This window comes from Suricata suricatta, chromosome 14 (genome assembly GCF_006229205.1).
Source record: "Suricata suricatta isolate VVHF042 chromosome 14, meerkat_22Aug2017_6uvM2_HiC, whole genome shotgun sequence".
NCBI classification, from domain to species: Eukaryota; Metazoa; Chordata; class Mammalia; order Carnivora; family Herpestidae; genus Suricata; species Suricata suricatta.
This window is the reverse complement of record NC_043713.1, coordinates 7872377-7889138: the sequence shown is the minus strand read 5'-3', so window position 1 is coordinate 7889138 and position 16762 is coordinate 7872377. Positions and strand designations below refer to the sequence as shown.

The following is a 16762-nucleotide window of genomic DNA, read 5'->3' as shown; positions in this document are numbered from 1 at the left end:
CGGCTCTGGGCTCTGGGCAGCCGATCGCGCAGGGGACGAGCCCGAACGCGCTGGCCATGGCCTCCAACTTTAACGACATAGTCAAGCAAGGCTACGTGAAGATCCGCAGCAGGAAGCTGGGGGTGAGTGGCTCGCTCGGCTTTCTCCTTCCCCGGCTCGCGTTTGGCGCGGCTGGCTGGAGGGGGGAGGGGGCGGGAGAGGTGACCCGCGCGGGGACAGGGGCGAAGAGGGACCCGGCCCTTTCGCAGACAGCACGCTTGTTGCTCGGCCGGGGTGGGGGCCCGCACCTGCCGGGGCTGGGTGGGGTGAAGGGGCTCTGCCCAGCGGGAGCGCCCCGGTCCCCATCCTCCTGTGCGCGGCGCTGGTTTGGACCCGACCGAGAAGTGGTGTAGACGGAAGGGATGGTCAGGTCGGAAGACGAACGCGCCCCGGCGGGGGGATTCTCTGCGGCGCGGCGCCCAGCGGTCTGCTCCCCGGAGTGCGCCTCCGGGCAGAATCGCTGGCGGCGCGGGGGGCGGACGGACGCTCGCACGCGTGTGTACAGCCACCGTCTCCTAGTCCCCGCTTCCCGAGCCGCTCCTCCGAGGCCCCGCCGGCCCCGGCCCGCGAGTGTCAGGCTCCGCCGCGTGCGCGCCCGGACAGGTGTGCCTGCGCCCGCGTGCAGGCAGGTGTGTGCTCGCCGGCGGCACGACGCGTTCGCGGCGGCAAAGTTTACGGAGACCTGGTGGTAGTTGGTCCGTGAAAGCCGTTCTGCCCGATTCGGGAGGGAAGCAGTGTAGGCCCCCGGGGGTTCGGAAGTTCTCTAGTGACCCGGCGAGGAGGTAAGAGGGACCGGTGTCGAAAGTCCCGGAGGACCTGGGTGTGGAGCCCCGAGACCAGCAGAGGAGGGGCGGGCCCCTTGGGCTAGCGGGCGTGGGGGGGACCTGGGAACTCCGCTCAGGGGGTCTTGGTGGCGGCGGAGGGGGGCGCGGGACGGGAGGCGGGCCACCCAGAACGACCTTGGCGGGCCGGTCGGGAGCTGGAGGGGAGACCCGCTGTGGGGGCGAAAGGAGCCCCTTTCCCGGCTTCCCTGGATGTTCCTCTACCTGCGTATTCCCAAAGTTCCAGTTCAGCGGAGCTCCGGGATCCTGGGGCAAAGCGGCCTTGAACCAGAACCTTTCCCGCGCTCCCCGCTGGCTAGATGGATCCTCCAACTTGGAGAGGGGAAGAGAGGACGGAGAAAGTCACTGATTTTCTCACTGAAAAAGAAAGAAAAGTAATCCTAAATATATCGTTAGAAAACTGAAGGGAGGTGGGGCAGGACACCTAAAACCCCTAAACGAGGAAGCGTCGCTATGCACCCAGGAGTCGGTTTTTACCAGGAGTTGGCGGACGCAGGTGCGGGGGACACCGGGAAGGGAAAGGGCAGACTTGTGTTTTGGGGCGGCCTTCTGCCGGGGTTCCCGCGGGAAGACGCAGACGGCACCCCGAGGAGACGAGGGACCCACTCCTGAACTTCGGCCCATCTGTGGGCGCCGGGCATACAAAACGGGGTGACCACGGAGCCGCCCCCCGCGCGGCCGCGCGCCTTCCCGGGGCCACAGAGCACACGCGGGGCGGAAATTCCCTTGCGCCCCATTCTTTTCCCGGGAGGTGGGAAGAACCCACGTGCGAGACTGCGGTTGTCAGGGAGGCTGCCGGCCTCTCGCAGGCGGGACGCACTGCTCAAAGCTGTCACCCGCACGGCCATCAGGCGGGCCAGCAAGAGGTGGGGGGGGGGGGAACTTGACCTTTGAAGCCCTTTGCTCCCCCACGGGGATGCCTGTTCATCATTCTCGCTCCTGCCGTCTTCTCTGAATCTCAGTTGTGTCTGACACCCCAGACGTTACAAGCTAATGGATGATTCAGGTCCCTCGGGTAGATGTGTATCTGTTACCAAGAAGGAGCCACTGCGTGCGTGAGAATGAGGCTAAGAAATATCACCCTGAGGACCCCGGTCTTTGCACTCTTGGGTCTCCGGGGTCTGTAGGATTCCTCTCCCATTCCCAGCTTTCCAGAATTTCCCACAACAAAAAACAAATATGCAACCTAATTAAAATACAGCATCCAATAAAAGAGCGTTGATTGCTTCCTGGGTAACCATGGCGGTAACAGCCTTTGAAATGTCCTTTTAAAACCATTCCTCGGGGCGCCTGGGTGGCTCAGTCAGTTAAGTCTCCGACATCGGCTCAGGTCAGATCTCACGTTAGTGGGTTCGAGCCCCGCGTCAGGCTCTGTGCTGACCGCCAGCTCAGGGCCTGGAGCCTGCTTCCGGTTCTGTGTCTCCTTCTCTCTCTGCCCCTGCCCCTCTCATGTTCTGTCTCTCTCTGTATCAAAAATAAATAAAACATTAAACAAAATTTAAAACACCATTCCTCTTTAAGATGTGTGCCCATGTATTTGCAGTCCCAAAGCATCCCTTTCCATACTCACTGCTTGGATGGAGATGAGCCTTTGTAAAAGACACCCTTCAGAGAAAACAATAAAAGCATGTTTCTATGTAGGCTAATTGCTTTTGTCTTCGATTTCTACTTGAGATATGTGAACTTAAGACTTTGGTGTGGAAACACTTTTGTTTTAATATTAAATCGAAACGTTAAACTACATTAACCTTCACTATTCGGAAGACTATTATTTAAAAAAAAACTATGGAGACTTTCTTTTCAGAATATTCTAGTATTCAGAAGGGTGAATTCAGCAGACAAACCTTCTCATGGGTGGTCCTGTGAAGCTTAATAAGTTAATTTTGTCCTGTAAGACAGTACAACTTGAAGCCAAAATTGTGAGCCTTAAGCATGACATGTCATATCCCAAATCATAGGAATAGAATTGATCTAAACATTAAAATTTAATTTTCGTAGTTAACAATACATGTTACTAATACCATGGACTCAGAAATATGGACTTTTCCAAATAAAATAATATTTTGAACTCAAATGATACGTAACGATTCTTTTATGGTTTATTTTCAGAGCTAAATATCAACATAAAAGGAATTCTAATGAAATATGCACATTTATGCATTTATGATATGCAGAACTCACGCTTTCAAGAATCAACTTTTAGAATAATGTAAAAGGGAAAAATGACCCCTGGGCATGAGCCCAGTAGTATCAAGATTATTGTGACATGAGGGGCGCCTGGGTGGCTCAGTCGGTTAAGTATCCAGCTACGGCTAAGGTCATGATCTCAGGGTTCGTGGGTTTGAGCCTGGCGTCGGGCTCTATGCTGACAGCTCAGAGCCTGGAGACTGCTTCAGATTCTGTGTCTCCCTTTCTCTCTGCCCCTCCCCTGCTCCTGCTGTCTCTCTCTCTCTCTCAAAAATAAATAAAGAACAAAAAATTAAAAAAAAGATTATTATGACACGAAAGCATATTTTGAGATGAAATGTTCTATTGTATTCTTTTCTCCTTACCAGTTAGTGTTGTGCTGAATGAGGGCAGAAAAGCTGTTGACTTCTGGGCTAGGGGAGAACCCTGATCCAGGAGCTTCCCGAATGAAATGGTTGAAAGGACCCTTGCCTCGGGTCTTCTTAGAGAATCTAGTGTTCCCCGTATAGGATACTTCCTCAGCCAGTTATGAAGCAAAGCAGTAAGTGTTGAACAGTTTTCTGAATGTTTGCTTTGGAATTTGCGTTGAGTCCTTAATCAGCTTATCTTCCCTTCAGGAAAATAATTTTGAAAAAAAAGTAGCTTAATTGTCCCAAATTTTACTCTTGTTCTTTAAAAATGTTTATCCAATCATTAAAGTTTTAAAAATATTCAGTCATTAAACATATAACAACATGACTCTTAGAGTTGAGTCTTTATCGTCTGTGTTAATATTTCATTATAATATATCATAGTTTCTATGAATATACTCTTTTCCTTTTGCATGATTTAAAGCCCTTACAATAGTTCAGTTTCTTTTGCCCTTTTCCATGCTGCATGATTGGTATTATCATTCACAAGGTGCCATAGTGATCAGTATATTTTTTAATAAAAGGCTACTTAAGAGCACTAATAACAATAAACCAAAGCAAAAGCATGCTGGTCAAAATTGTTGATCTCTTAGCCGCTATTAAACGTTTCCTTCCGACCACTGAAAGATTAAATTTAGTCAGCAAGGCATATATTATAAAATATCCCACCTATTATTGGTTTTCAGAGACACTAAGAACTCCACCACTAAAACCACAAAAATAACTTGAGACGTGACGCGTTGACTCTATATTGTAGCAAAAGTAAACACGGCCTTGTAGAGGGACATCGCTGTGCACATTCCAGAGTGCTGCGGTTTGGCTAATTCTAGGCTCAGCCCTCCCACCATCATTCTCAAGGAATTCTGTTCAGATCCATCGGGAGGATCTTCATAGGCACGTTGTGCCCAGACTAATAGTATTTATACAAATCGTTTTCTGTTTCTTTCTCAAAGTCAGGCCAGGGATTGGTAGTGGTTTGTGTGGGTACCGAAGGAATGCCCCGAGATACGGTTGGCATTTGCACATTCAACAAATAATCAAATATTATGGAGCGTCTACTCCATTTATCCGATGGTGTATGTGCGTGTGTGTGTGTGTGTGTGAGAGAGAGAGGAGAGAGAGAGAGAGAGAGAGAGAGAGACAGAGACTGTGAATGCTCCGGAGTCATGTTGTATTAAGTCAGGGTAATTCATAATAAATACCTCCCACATCACTATAACTCAGTGCGTTAGGCCCGTAAGGGTCACTGCACCCCATCCTGCATGTAGGCAAAGCGGGGTAAGTTAGAGCAACACATTTGGGGTACGTGGTGAGTCTCAACTCTACGAGCCGAACATCTATTCAGGAATTTCTCTTTTGCATCGTCTACATTTTGTTTTAAGAACTTACTGTGGATTCATCCACATCTTGCTTTCTCTACCACCTTGCTTCAGACCTTGAGATGCTTTCATCCCTGGCTTGATGATTATTGATCTTCCTGTAAGTTCTTTGGGTTTTCTTGTCCTTCCCCAAACAGCTTTCTACTGATGATGGAAGAGAGTCGTTTTTCATGAGAGATGTTTATGAGAATTTGCCCCTTTGCAGAAGTTCATTTATTAATATAAATGGGAGTTTCCATGTGTGCATTTGCATTATTTTAGTTGATTAGAGCAATTAAAATTTTCTCTGTTTTCCCAAATATCTAGAAGGTATTTTATGAAGAGTGATTTTATCTTACGTGACATGCATTACCAATTTTCCAAGAATAAGGTGCACTAAATATATTTAAGATAAAAGGTATAAATAACCATCACTTTGACCAGTCAGAAGTTCAAAAGAACTCTCAGGATCATTACTTCAGATATGAATTCCCAGTCCATGACTTTAAGACGTGCAAGTTGCTTTCAGTGTGTTTAAATCTTTACTCATTCTAGAATATTATGTATACTGAACATCGCCCTCTGAAAAGGATCCATTATATCCATGGCTATTTATTATTTATCTCTTCTCATTAAATATGAATTTAGAATGTATGAAAATTCTAATTATTTTAGCTCTTTTTATTTTAGGTTTTCATTCTTGGTGACTATCGTATATATTTAACACTAGGTATACGTCTCACTTCGTTTCTGTATCTACACCTATCTCTACCTTTATCGACTTGCCTATCTCTATGAGAATTACTGGGTCTTAGAATTTTAAAGTTGAAAAACATCTTGTATACCCTCTATGGAATCCCTGTATATTAATTTGTTTGCAATCATATGTGTGTATGGCATTTCTGGTATTTTCAGAAGTTGGCGAGAATTTTGCCTTTTTAAAAAATCCCTCTGCATGCACATGGGCATGCCTGATGTTCTTTGACTTCTCAAAACTTAAAGCCAAAAACAAGGAAAACAAAAGTAAGCCTCACTTTAAAAACCAAGCCCAGACGTTTTGCTAGATATTGATATTAAATGGTTATGTCTGTGCACTACCTGTGGCAGGCCGTTTAATCAGGAGTGAGATATAAATGTTCACATCTCGATTTTTATCTTGATCTATTTACACGCGACTGCTGGCAAGGTGAATCTCAAAAGGTGGCGGGTCCTCATAACAAAGGTTATACTCAGTACTTAGGGAAATCTTTCAAATTACTGAAATAAATTGTGAGTAGTTATACAGTGGTCAGATATCTTTGTAAGCATTTATGTGTCCAGTTTCCTTAAGATATCTTTCAGAAGTGCTCAGTAATGGTTGATAGCTAGGATCAGTCTGAAATAACACACACCACACACACACACACACACACACACACACACACACGCGCGCGCGCACGCACACACACACAGTTTAATTTGAAGCCTTTGTGTTTGACATAGGTGTGATCCATTTTTGTTGTTTGAAGTATTATTGTTGCAATGTGGTGTTCTATTTGCATCATAAAAACCCACGTGAATAATATTGAGTAGGACTATTAAGAATTCATGACTTTGCTGTTTCTGTCGCCACCCACTTCATTTTAGAAACTGTACACAGATCAAAAGTGAACAGTACAAACAAAATAAAAATTACCTGCTTTCATGCCCTCTACTGATCTCCAGATTTTGTAAATTTTGAAGTTCTAGTTTAAAAAAAATTTTATGGTTTTTATTTATTTTGGAGAGACAGAGACAGTGCGAGCAGGGAAGGGTCCAAGAGAGAGGGAGATACATAATCTGAAGCAGGCTCCAGGCTCTGAACTAGCTGTCAGCACAGAGCCTGACGTGGAGCTCGAACCCACGAACCGTGAGATCATGACCTGAGCCAAAGTCGGAGGCTTAGCCAACTGAGCCATCCATGCACCCAAAGTTTTAGTTTTAAGAAAGAAATAATTTCCATCAAATGGGACAAACTAATTAAAAGAATACTATAATTTCTGTGCTTCAGTTAACTTTCGTAACGGTATTTTCTCTTTTCTCCAAGCTCTGGTAGCATTGTCCAAAGGGTTCAGGAATGTAGGTAAAGAACATTTTTATTAACTTTCTGCATAAATCTTAATGAGTTTTATTTTAAGATACAGAGCAGTATTCTCCTTTGAGTACTTCATTTTTATATTGCAATACGATGCCTCAGTGACCTGTCAGTCAAAATGAATGGAACAAGGAATGATATTTTGTTATTAGTAGAGAACTCAAACTCGTTTAATAAAGAAAGTTTTCATGTTGCTTGAAGTAAATGGTGGTTGCAATATTTGACCATGTGCAAATACTGTTATTGTACTAAAATCATTTTTAAAAACGTGGCTAATATTTTGGCTTACCCGTAAAATGACTGAGAGGTAAGACACTTTGAGGTTTGATTTGAAGCTTCATAAAACTAATGTAATCATTTTGCAGTGTGGATTACCATGCATTTTACAGCTTCTAAAGAATTTTCACGTATATTGTCTTATATAATTTTCCCAGCATGCTTTTGAACGTATATTTAAGTTTACCTTTTGTAGGTAAATACGAATCCAAAACAAGTAAAGTGAACCAGCCAGAGTTAGAGAGAGACAGATTGGGTTTGTGTGTGAATGTGTCTACTCAAATCTCGGTATTAGAAGTTCAGGTTCACGGTTACATCCACAATGCAACGGCTTCTACTTTGCAATATACATGGACAGGTCACACCCCAGCTCTGCACGCTACTCAATGTAACGTGCTCTCTTCAGTTGGTTACATAGTGTAAAGCTAATGTTAAGTTAATGTTATCATTCACTTGACTCAACTTTTAAGTTATTTACATTGCAGATAAAAGTGCTGGTGGCAGGTGGGAGGTGGTAGGAATGGCTGAAGGTGGTCAGAGGTACAAACTTCCGGTTGTAAGAGAAATAAGTTCTGGAGATGTAATGTACTGCATGGTGACTGTAGCTAACAGTAATGTGGTGTATATTTTTAAAGTCGTGAGGAGAGTAGATCTTAAAAGTTCTCATCACAAGAAAAGAAAAGTATGTAGATGAGGTGATGGATGTTAAGTAAACGCAGTGTGCTAATTATTTCACAATGTATACAAATATCAGATCATTACATTGAACACATTTGATTTCTACATTGTAATATATCAATTATATCTCAATAAAACTGGAAAACTTTATACCACACTAAGGATGTGATTTGGAGGTATTTTTCCAGACCACTTAAAGAGGACATGATTTCGTTTTCATCACGCCATCTAAAAACCAGCTAGCATCTCCCTGTAGGAGTGGACGACAGATCCAAAATACAGCTGGTCAGTTGTGTCTATGTAGAATTTAAAATATCTAAAAATATTTAAATCTCTATTTTAGCATTACCTCTATTTATGAATGAGGATCTTCTTATTAAAATAGTTAATAGGGAATGCCTGGGTGGCTCAGTGAGTTAAGTGACTGACTCTTGATTTCTGCTCAGGGCATGATCTCACGGTTCATGAGTTCAAGCCCCTTCATTGGACCTGCGCTGTCAGTGCAGAGCCCGCTTGGGATTCTCTCCCCCTTCTCTCTGTTCCTCATCGCTCGTGTGCTCTCTCTCTCTCTCTCTCTCTCTCTCTAAATACATAAATAAATAAGCTTAAAAATTTAAAAACTAAAATAGTTATATAAAAGATTATGTTTGGCTTAACTTAATGAAAAATGAATGCATTTAAAAAAATAATTTAAAAAATCATACATTTTTCCTGGGACCTGGAACATCAAAAGATGGTACGTGGTGACACAGTCCTGCAGCAGAGTGTGGCCGTGTTACCCAGAGACCTGCGCCCGGGGCAGGACTGAGTCACCCTGTGACCACCATGCCTGTGCCCGTCAGGCCTCGTGGTTTCTTGTTACTTTTAAGGAAAAGGATTTCAAATAGATACAAATAAATGACGTTCCTTTTTTTTTTTTCTGTTCTCTTATTTTAAAAATTGTCTGTATGCCACTCTGATGTTTATGTGTAGATTTTTTGGACGCATTTTTAAAGTTTATTTACTTATTTTGAGAGAAAAAGAGACAGGGAAAGAGAATGAGCGGGAGAGGGGCAGAGAGAGGGGGACAGAGGGTCCTAGGTGGGCTCCGTGCTGACAGCAGACAGCCTGATGTGGGGCTCAGACTCATGGACTGTGAGATGATGACCTGAGCTGAAATTGGACACTTAAATGACCAGGCATCTCTGTGTAGATTTTTATAGAAGAAAGCATATATATATAAACATGTACAATTATTTTTCTCCTCACAATTTTTTCTTTGTAAATAGGAAATTGGTCTTCTCTGACCATTCACTAACCTTTAAAACATGTACTTATGTATGTGTGTTCATGTTATGTACACGTATACATGTTACATATTTAATATGTATATACAGTACTTCCAGATGACATGTTAGTACTCATATACACTGAATTATACTCAGGAAGGATAACAGCAGGAAATGTTCGTAAAATGTCTTAATAGCCTACGAGCTAAGTTTTTCTTACCTAAGTTATTACATGTTCACATTACTCTTTGGAAGAATTTTGATATCAGTCTAAAACAAATCTAGCATATCTTTCAAAAACTATAGTTTTCAAAGTTTGGCACCCAGTTAGGGAAACTTCTTTATCTCTGTTTACATAACACTAGTAAAATGTCTGATGTACTATTCAAGAAAAAGAATGAAAGCATACTTTTTACATATTTGAGCTTGCTTTGGAAACTATGCCTTTTCGTGTCACTTACCAGGAAATAGGATTATCTGTCCCCGGATGTTTTAAGGACCCCGGGGCGGTGCAGAGGAAACGTCCCTGTCATCATTTTCCTGATGCTTATATAGGCTTCAGCACACTTTGAAATCTTTAAGTATTAGCTCTGCGAGTCTTCTAAACAAAAGTGCATCTAGTGCCGGATCATGGTGCTGAGGGCTTTTTTTTTTTCCGTATGCTGAGTTTAACTGGGAACGACCACATTTATGTGTAAGTATGAAATGTGTTCTTCTGCACATTTAAAGTGATGGCTATTTAAACCTCTGATGGCTTACTTAGCACACATACTGTCCCATTCTGATAATTTCCATAATTATCTATGCTAGTTACACCTCTACTTTTAAAAAAAAGGGACTCTCAGTCATGACTGCATGTTGGAGCTCACTCCGGAGCCTGGGCTCTGCCCGGTTTCGACCTGGCAGCGGTTTGAGACTGGATATGGTTTGGAAGCTCCCCAGGGGTTTTGATCTGGCGCTAGGGTTGATAATCAATGCCTTCCAGTGAGGGTTTGGGGGTAAATAAGGGAAATTTGGGATGTATTAGACTACTGTAAAGTAACAAAAACACCATGATTAGTGCTGAAGCTTACAAATTGTCATTTCCAAAATACGAAGTTAGTTATCCAGTAAATCAGTCACATAATGCTAGTTGCTGACATTCTATAAGGCTTTATAATGTGAACATAAAAATGATAGAGTAGAAATTTCTTTGAGGGACAGAAATTTCCTTCTCAATGTGGTGGACAGAACTTAAATTTTTCTATTTTTATTTTATTTTATTTTATTTTATTTTATTTTATTTTATTTTATTTTATTTTATTTTATTTATTATTTTAGAGAGAGAGTGCATGTACAAGTGGTGGGAGAGGAGCAGAAAGAGAGAGGGAGAGACCTAAAAATCTTAAGCAGGTTCCATGCTCAGTGCAGAGCCCAATGTGGGGCTTGATCCCTGGACCCTGGAATCATGACCTGAGCCAAAATCAAGTAAGACACTCAACTGACTGAGCCACCGAAGTGCCCCATAACTTAAAAATTTCTAAAGACTCTGGATTGTTCTTTCTGTGAGCCATCCTGATGTCCGGCTGACACTTCTGCCAGCAATACGGTTACTCACAAAAGACATCCTTCTTCTACTTTGTGTGTTCTAAGTAATTGCAATCCCACGGCTGTTCAAATTATACTTCCCTTAAAACTCAGTAACTTCTGATGATGCTCTATTGGTTTTTCTTATTGGAGATTCAATGCTTCAGACTTTATTAAGGAAAAACACCTATAGGAGGGCCTGGGTGACTCGGTCGGTTGAGTGTTCGACTTTGGCTCAGGTCATGATCTCACAGTTCGTGGGTTAGAGCCCTGCGTCGGGCTTTGTGCTGTCACCTGGGAGCCTGGAGCCTCCCTCAGATTCTGTATCTCCCTCTCTCTGTCCCTCCCCCATGTACACTCTGTCTGTCTCTCTCTCAAAAATAAATAAACATTTACCTAAAGGAAGAAAAAAAAAAAAAACCCTGTAGCTTAGCATCTGTTTTCTGTTCTTTAAAGGTCTGGGTTTATGGCTCTGCCCGGCACTTAACTGCAGTGTAGCACCTCATTCTTGGTATCTCTGAGGCTTCTTTTGTTCTTCCCTTTGTTGTTTGGCTTCCTGTCGGAAGAGACAGAGCATAAATGGGTGATGGAGGGAAAGAATTGAGACAGCAAATACCTGTTGAGTACACGTAGATGGTATGTGCTGTGTGGCTTGTAGAGAAAGGAACACCAAGCTGAGAAATCACAAATAGAGACGGCTTTGCGAGTTCCTCGGGGAAGAAGTAGCGGACCTAAATGATAATAGGTGTCTGGACGGGTGAGGAGCCTTGAGGAAAGGCCCGGAACAAAGGGCTCACAATGTTCTAAGAACCCAAGGAGTCACTGACGTATTCTGTGTGAAGGGCTAATGTTCGTTCTCAATGTAGCAACCTCCTGGAATCTGGAATGTAGAGAATGCATTGTGATAAAGAAATACTTGGTCAGGGACAGCAGTGAGGGTGAAGCGTGGCATCCTAGAAAGGCACGATTTACTTCCAGTGGCTAGCCATGACTGAGAATCACGGACATAGAAGTATTTTTTTTTTCTAGCATTCAGAAGAAATAAGTCTTCTACCTCTCACTGTTTGCTTTGAAAAGTTACATTTTGAGAATGATTAGACTTTCCCCTCTGCCTGCATTTAATCCCCTCATCTTCTGCTTTACAGAAATGTCGCTCTGCTATGTATAAATGTAGCTTTAATTCTATTTATTATTCTTGGGTTTGTAGTGCTTCTGGATTTTATGGCTTAATATATTTCTTCTGTTCTGAAAAATTATTTGCTGTTTCCCCCTCTGTCCTATCAATTTTGTCCATTTTTTTCTCTTCTTCCTTACTTCGATGCTAGATCACTGATACCATATTTTCTGTGCTTCTGTGCTTTTTTCCTATTTCACTTTTTTGTCACTCGAAGCTTTAGGATGGATATTTTCTTCTTACAGATCTTCTAGTTCACTGATTTTCTCCTCAACTATGAATAATCTGCTGTTTAGTTTATTCATTGTATTCAATTATTTTTTCAGGGATACAATTTTCATTTGATCCTGTTTTGTGGAATTTCGCATAGAAATCAATTCTCAGTTTTGCCTTTTAATGCCTTCAAACAGATGACTTTTGTATTTGCCCAGCTTTGTAATTGTCAACCTGTAGGCTGGCCTCCGTTGCCCAGGACACCACTAACAGAAATGGAAAATCCTCAGCGGGTTGAATTTTGTCATGATTTCCGTGTGGGGAAGCAGGCTTTGCGGACTTCCAGAGTGGCCCTGAGTCCCGAGAGAGTTGGCTGTGGCCCTTCCTGAGCAGCGAGACCCTCTTCCTGTGGTGGTTTTGTCTTCAGATATTTTTAGATGGCTTGTCTGTCTCTGGAGGAGAACTAGGATTTGTGGCAGTGAAATTGAAAAAAAAAAACAATTAAGGCATTTGAGTGATTGGACTAAACACAACTGTTGCAAGAAGTGTTGATCTGTAACCTTCCTCTGAATAGAAATGTGGGCAAACGAGGCAAAAAGCAGTTAAAAGCCTGCTGTGGCATTTGACTTCGTGAATAAAACCAAATTGTTCTGCCCCTTCAGTAATGGTTCTTTTTTTTTTTTAAGTTTTTAATGTTTTATTTTTGAGAGAGAGAGAGAGAGAGAGAGACAGCATGAGCAGGGAAGGGTCAGAGAGAAAGGGAGACACAGAATTTGAGCTCGCTGTCAGCACAGAGCCTGATGCAGGGCTTGAACCCACGAACCGTGAGATCATGACCTGAGCCGAAGTCGGACGCTTAACTGACTGAGCCACCCAGGCGCCCCCAGTAATGGTTCTTAACACTGGACACATGTTACAATCACAGGAAATGTTTTTTTGAGTTTTGGGTGTGTGTGTGTTTGTGTGTGTGTGTGTGTGTGTGTTGTGTGTGTAAATAACAGTGACAAGTTCTGCTCCCAGAGATTTCTTACTTAGTGGATCTCTGGGCAATAGAGTTGTTTGTTCATTTGTGTTTGTCTGGTTTGTTGTTAGTCAACCCATGTGACTCTATAATGAACAACATACTTTTCACCAAAAGAGAATTCAAAACAAGTTGTTTATCACTGTATATGACCACAGAACCCTATTGAAGTAGGATAATTAGGTTTACTATGCCCTCATAAGTAGTTAAATTAACAATATGAATCAGGTAGTCATCATTTGGCATTTCAATCTTGTTCAATACATACAGTGACTACCCCATCATCAATATCATAGATATCATCAGAATTATAGATATCATCAGTATGATCATTATTATAGTTATTGAAGAGAGCAAATAAACCTCACATGATGAAAAGCCAAGATTTTCTTTCCTCATATCTTCTGCTGTCAGGACATGAGAAACGAGCTAGGTGTTACCAATAACATGACCAGACTTTGAGTAAGCAATAAAAAAAAAAAAAAAAAAGGCATCCCAGGATGGGGATCTTCCCAGGGGCCAACAGAGTAATTGTTTCTACTGGACTGATTTATTGACGCAAAAGTAGAAGCATTGTACACCGCTGTACCTACTATCCAAAGGCATTAGCCTTATCAAGAAACTTAATGATTTAAGAGATCACTTATGGTTGTTCTGGCATGAACCTGGTTCTCCAGTCCTCTATTCCTAATATGAAGTAATGAAAAATTTAATAAATTTTTTCTAACCGAATCAGCCAGTGTCAACTTCTGTTACAACTAATAGCAACTAATACCTCTGACAGATAAAATGGGATTATTGGAAGTGACCCAATTAAATTTTAGAATACACTAAAATAATTAATGTTTAAAGTAATGAATATTAAGTGGCTTTCCTTAGTAATATGGAGACACCAGCATTCATTTTATACTGTAGTCACTCCTAGCGCACCGTTGGACATTTAGCGCACCGTTAGTGAATTGTTCTGCTCACACGTGTACAAGTGTAGGAACTTTGATGAAAGCATACGTTCAGACCATATAGTTAAGAGAATGTTTGTTCGAAAAGAGAGACCCACAAAAATATGCCCAGTGAATCTTTGACAGAAGTACAGAAGCAAATCCGTGATTATGCCTTTCCAATAAACGTTGCTGGAGCAGCTGGACAACCCGAGGCAAAGTAACTGAACCTCAACCCAAACCTCACAGTAGATCCTTGTCATTCAAAATAGATCCTGGACTTAAATGTAAGAAGTAAAACTATAAAATTGTGACAGGACATACAAGAAAATCTTTGGAAACTGGGTCTAGGCAGAGGTCTTAGATTTGACGTCAAAACTGCAAACTGTCAAAGGAAAAATCGTTCAGTTATCCTCATCAGAATTAAAAGCGTTTGCTCTCTGTAAAAGCCTGTTAAGAGGATGAAAAAAACAAAGTGCTATGGACTGGGAGAAATTACGTAGCTCTAACGAAGAACTAGTATAAAAATCTCTTAAAACTCTATGGTAGATTTAAAAGCAACAATTCAATTAGAAAATGGGCAAAAGACATGAACTGACACTTCACAGAAGTTGCTATGCAAACGGCAAGTAAACCCAAGAACAGATGTTCGGTATTATCAGCCATCGGGGGATGCAAATTAAAACCATCACGAGCTCAGTACACACCTAGTGGAAAGGCGAACATAAAAAACCGTGACAACTCCAAATGCTGGCTGGAAGGCAAAAACTGGATCACACCTAGCCGTTGGGGATGGGAAGTGACCGTTCAGATACTCTCTAAAACAATTTGGCATTTTTTTGGTAATGTTTGTTTGTTTGTTTGTTTCTGAGAGAGAGAGAGAGAGAGAGAGAGAGAGAGAGAGAGAGAGAGAGAGAGGGAGGGAGGGAGGGACAGGAAGCAGGGGAGGGGCAGAGAGAGGGAGACACACAATCTGAACCAGGCTCCAGGCTCTGAGCTGTCAGCACAGAGCCCGATGTAGGGCTTGAACTCCCCAACCGGCAAGATCATGACCTGAGCCGAAGTCGGTTGCTTAACTGACTGAGTCACTCAGGCGCCCCCCACCCTTTTTTAATGTTTATTGCCTTATTTTTGAGAGAGAGAGAGAGAGAGAAAGAGAAAGGTAGAGCACGAGTAGGGGAGGGGTAGAAAGAAAAGGAAGTCAATTTGGCAGTTTCATAAACAAACCAATTCTACAACTTCCATACAGCCCATCGATTGCAGTCTTAGACATTTGTCCCAGAGAAAAGAAAGCTTTCTGTGCCCACAAAAACCTATGCACAGATGTTCATAGCAGCTTTGTTTGAAATACTCCCAACCTGGAAACAAACCAGGTGTCCATCACTGGGTGAAGGGTGAAGTCAGCTACGGCGCGTGCGTATCTTGTAAGATACTTGCAAAATCTTTGTAAACTATTGTAAATACTATTTAAAAATATTATGCAAACCCATCCAGGCCAACACCTGCTATCTGGTCTTACTGAGGACAGCCATTTAACAAGTGTAAAATGTGAGGGGATGTCTCATTGCATGTCCCTGGTTAGTGAAGTGAAGGACCTTTTTATGTCCCTGTTGGCCATTTGTTTGTCTCGTTTGAAAACCATCTGCATTCTCTGCCCAATTTTTTAATTGTTGTTTAATGTGTTATTAGGGTTTTTGGGGTTTTTTTGCTATTGAGTTGTATGAGTTCTTTATGTATTCTGGATATTAACCTAACCCCGTGTCAGATCTGTTTCTCAGATATTTTCCCCAATTCCACAGGTTGCCTTTTAATTTTCATTTGACATAGTCCTCCTCTCTCCTTGAATCGTGAAGAATATAAATGTTGATCATTCTGCAGTTGCAACTTAGTGTTCTGTGTGAAATGAGGTTTATATAAGCTACATTTGCCCACAGGACACCTTAATAACTAGGAGCCAAGTGGTTGAACACTCCATTGACTCCAGAAACAAACAGCAGTGCAAAAACTCCTCTGCCTTTGATTTTGAGCTCTAAATAAGCCACCTTGTCCAAATTTTAAAAAAAAAAAGCATCTTTACTGAAAAGAAGATAACATTCAGCAATATTTCAGTGAAATTTCATTTTGTGTCTCCAGAAAAAAGATCACCTGGCTACATTCCCATCTGAAAAATGCCATTAGCCATTTTGATGCTCAAGGTGATACCAACTTGCAGCTCCATTGGAAACGCTAATAAAATGGTCCAGAATACAAAGTAAATAAAGTTCCAAATGAAGCATCTAAGAAAAAGTTTCAGATATCATGCTCTCTGCTGATAGGTTAATTTCATTACCTGAATAGACCAGGAAGGGGGAGCAGTAAAATGACTTTAAAAAAAGAAGGTGGGGAAGCATAATCACATCTGAAGCAGTTGGAAGTCCAGGAGTCATCTAGGATTCAGAATCGCTGGTGAAAGAAAGAATTGTTTTGCTCTACAGTTTGAACCTGTAACATATTTGGTACATTTTTTTTCAATTAAAAATACCAAAGATGTATTTATATGTAAGATGTATTAACTAAGGAGATATGTTAACTAAGGAGATGTTCATATGAATTTTATCAAGGATAAAGTGGTAAAAGGAACCAAAAGAAAAACTGGTATGCGCCATCCACAGGGCATACAGTGATAGATAAAACCGTGTG

The 16762-nt window shown here is 42.0% G+C and overlaps 1 protein-coding gene and 1 long non-coding RNA gene across 2 annotated transcripts in view; one reads left to right on the top strand and one right to left on the bottom strand.

Moving 5' to 3' along the window:
* The window catches only part of LOC115278091, a 15159-nt gene extending 3668 nt beyond the window's left edge, over positions 1-11491 (bottom strand). The window contains exons 1-2 of the long non-coding RNA XR_003902687.1: positions 11354-11491; positions 1086-1238 (exon numbers count right to left, since the gene is read on the bottom strand). This is a non-coding gene — a long non-coding RNA (uncharacterized LOC115278091). The remainder of the gene's footprint in view (positions 1-1085; positions 1239-11353) is intronic.
* The window catches only part of DOK6 (docking protein 6), a 349658-nt gene continuing 332906 nt past the window's right edge, over positions 11-16762 (top strand). The window contains exon 1 of the mRNA XM_029922515.1: positions 11-122. Coding sequence (XP_029778375.1) covers positions 57-122 — 66 coding nt within the window. The 5' untranslated portion in view covers positions 11-56. The remainder of the gene's footprint in view (positions 123-16762) is intronic.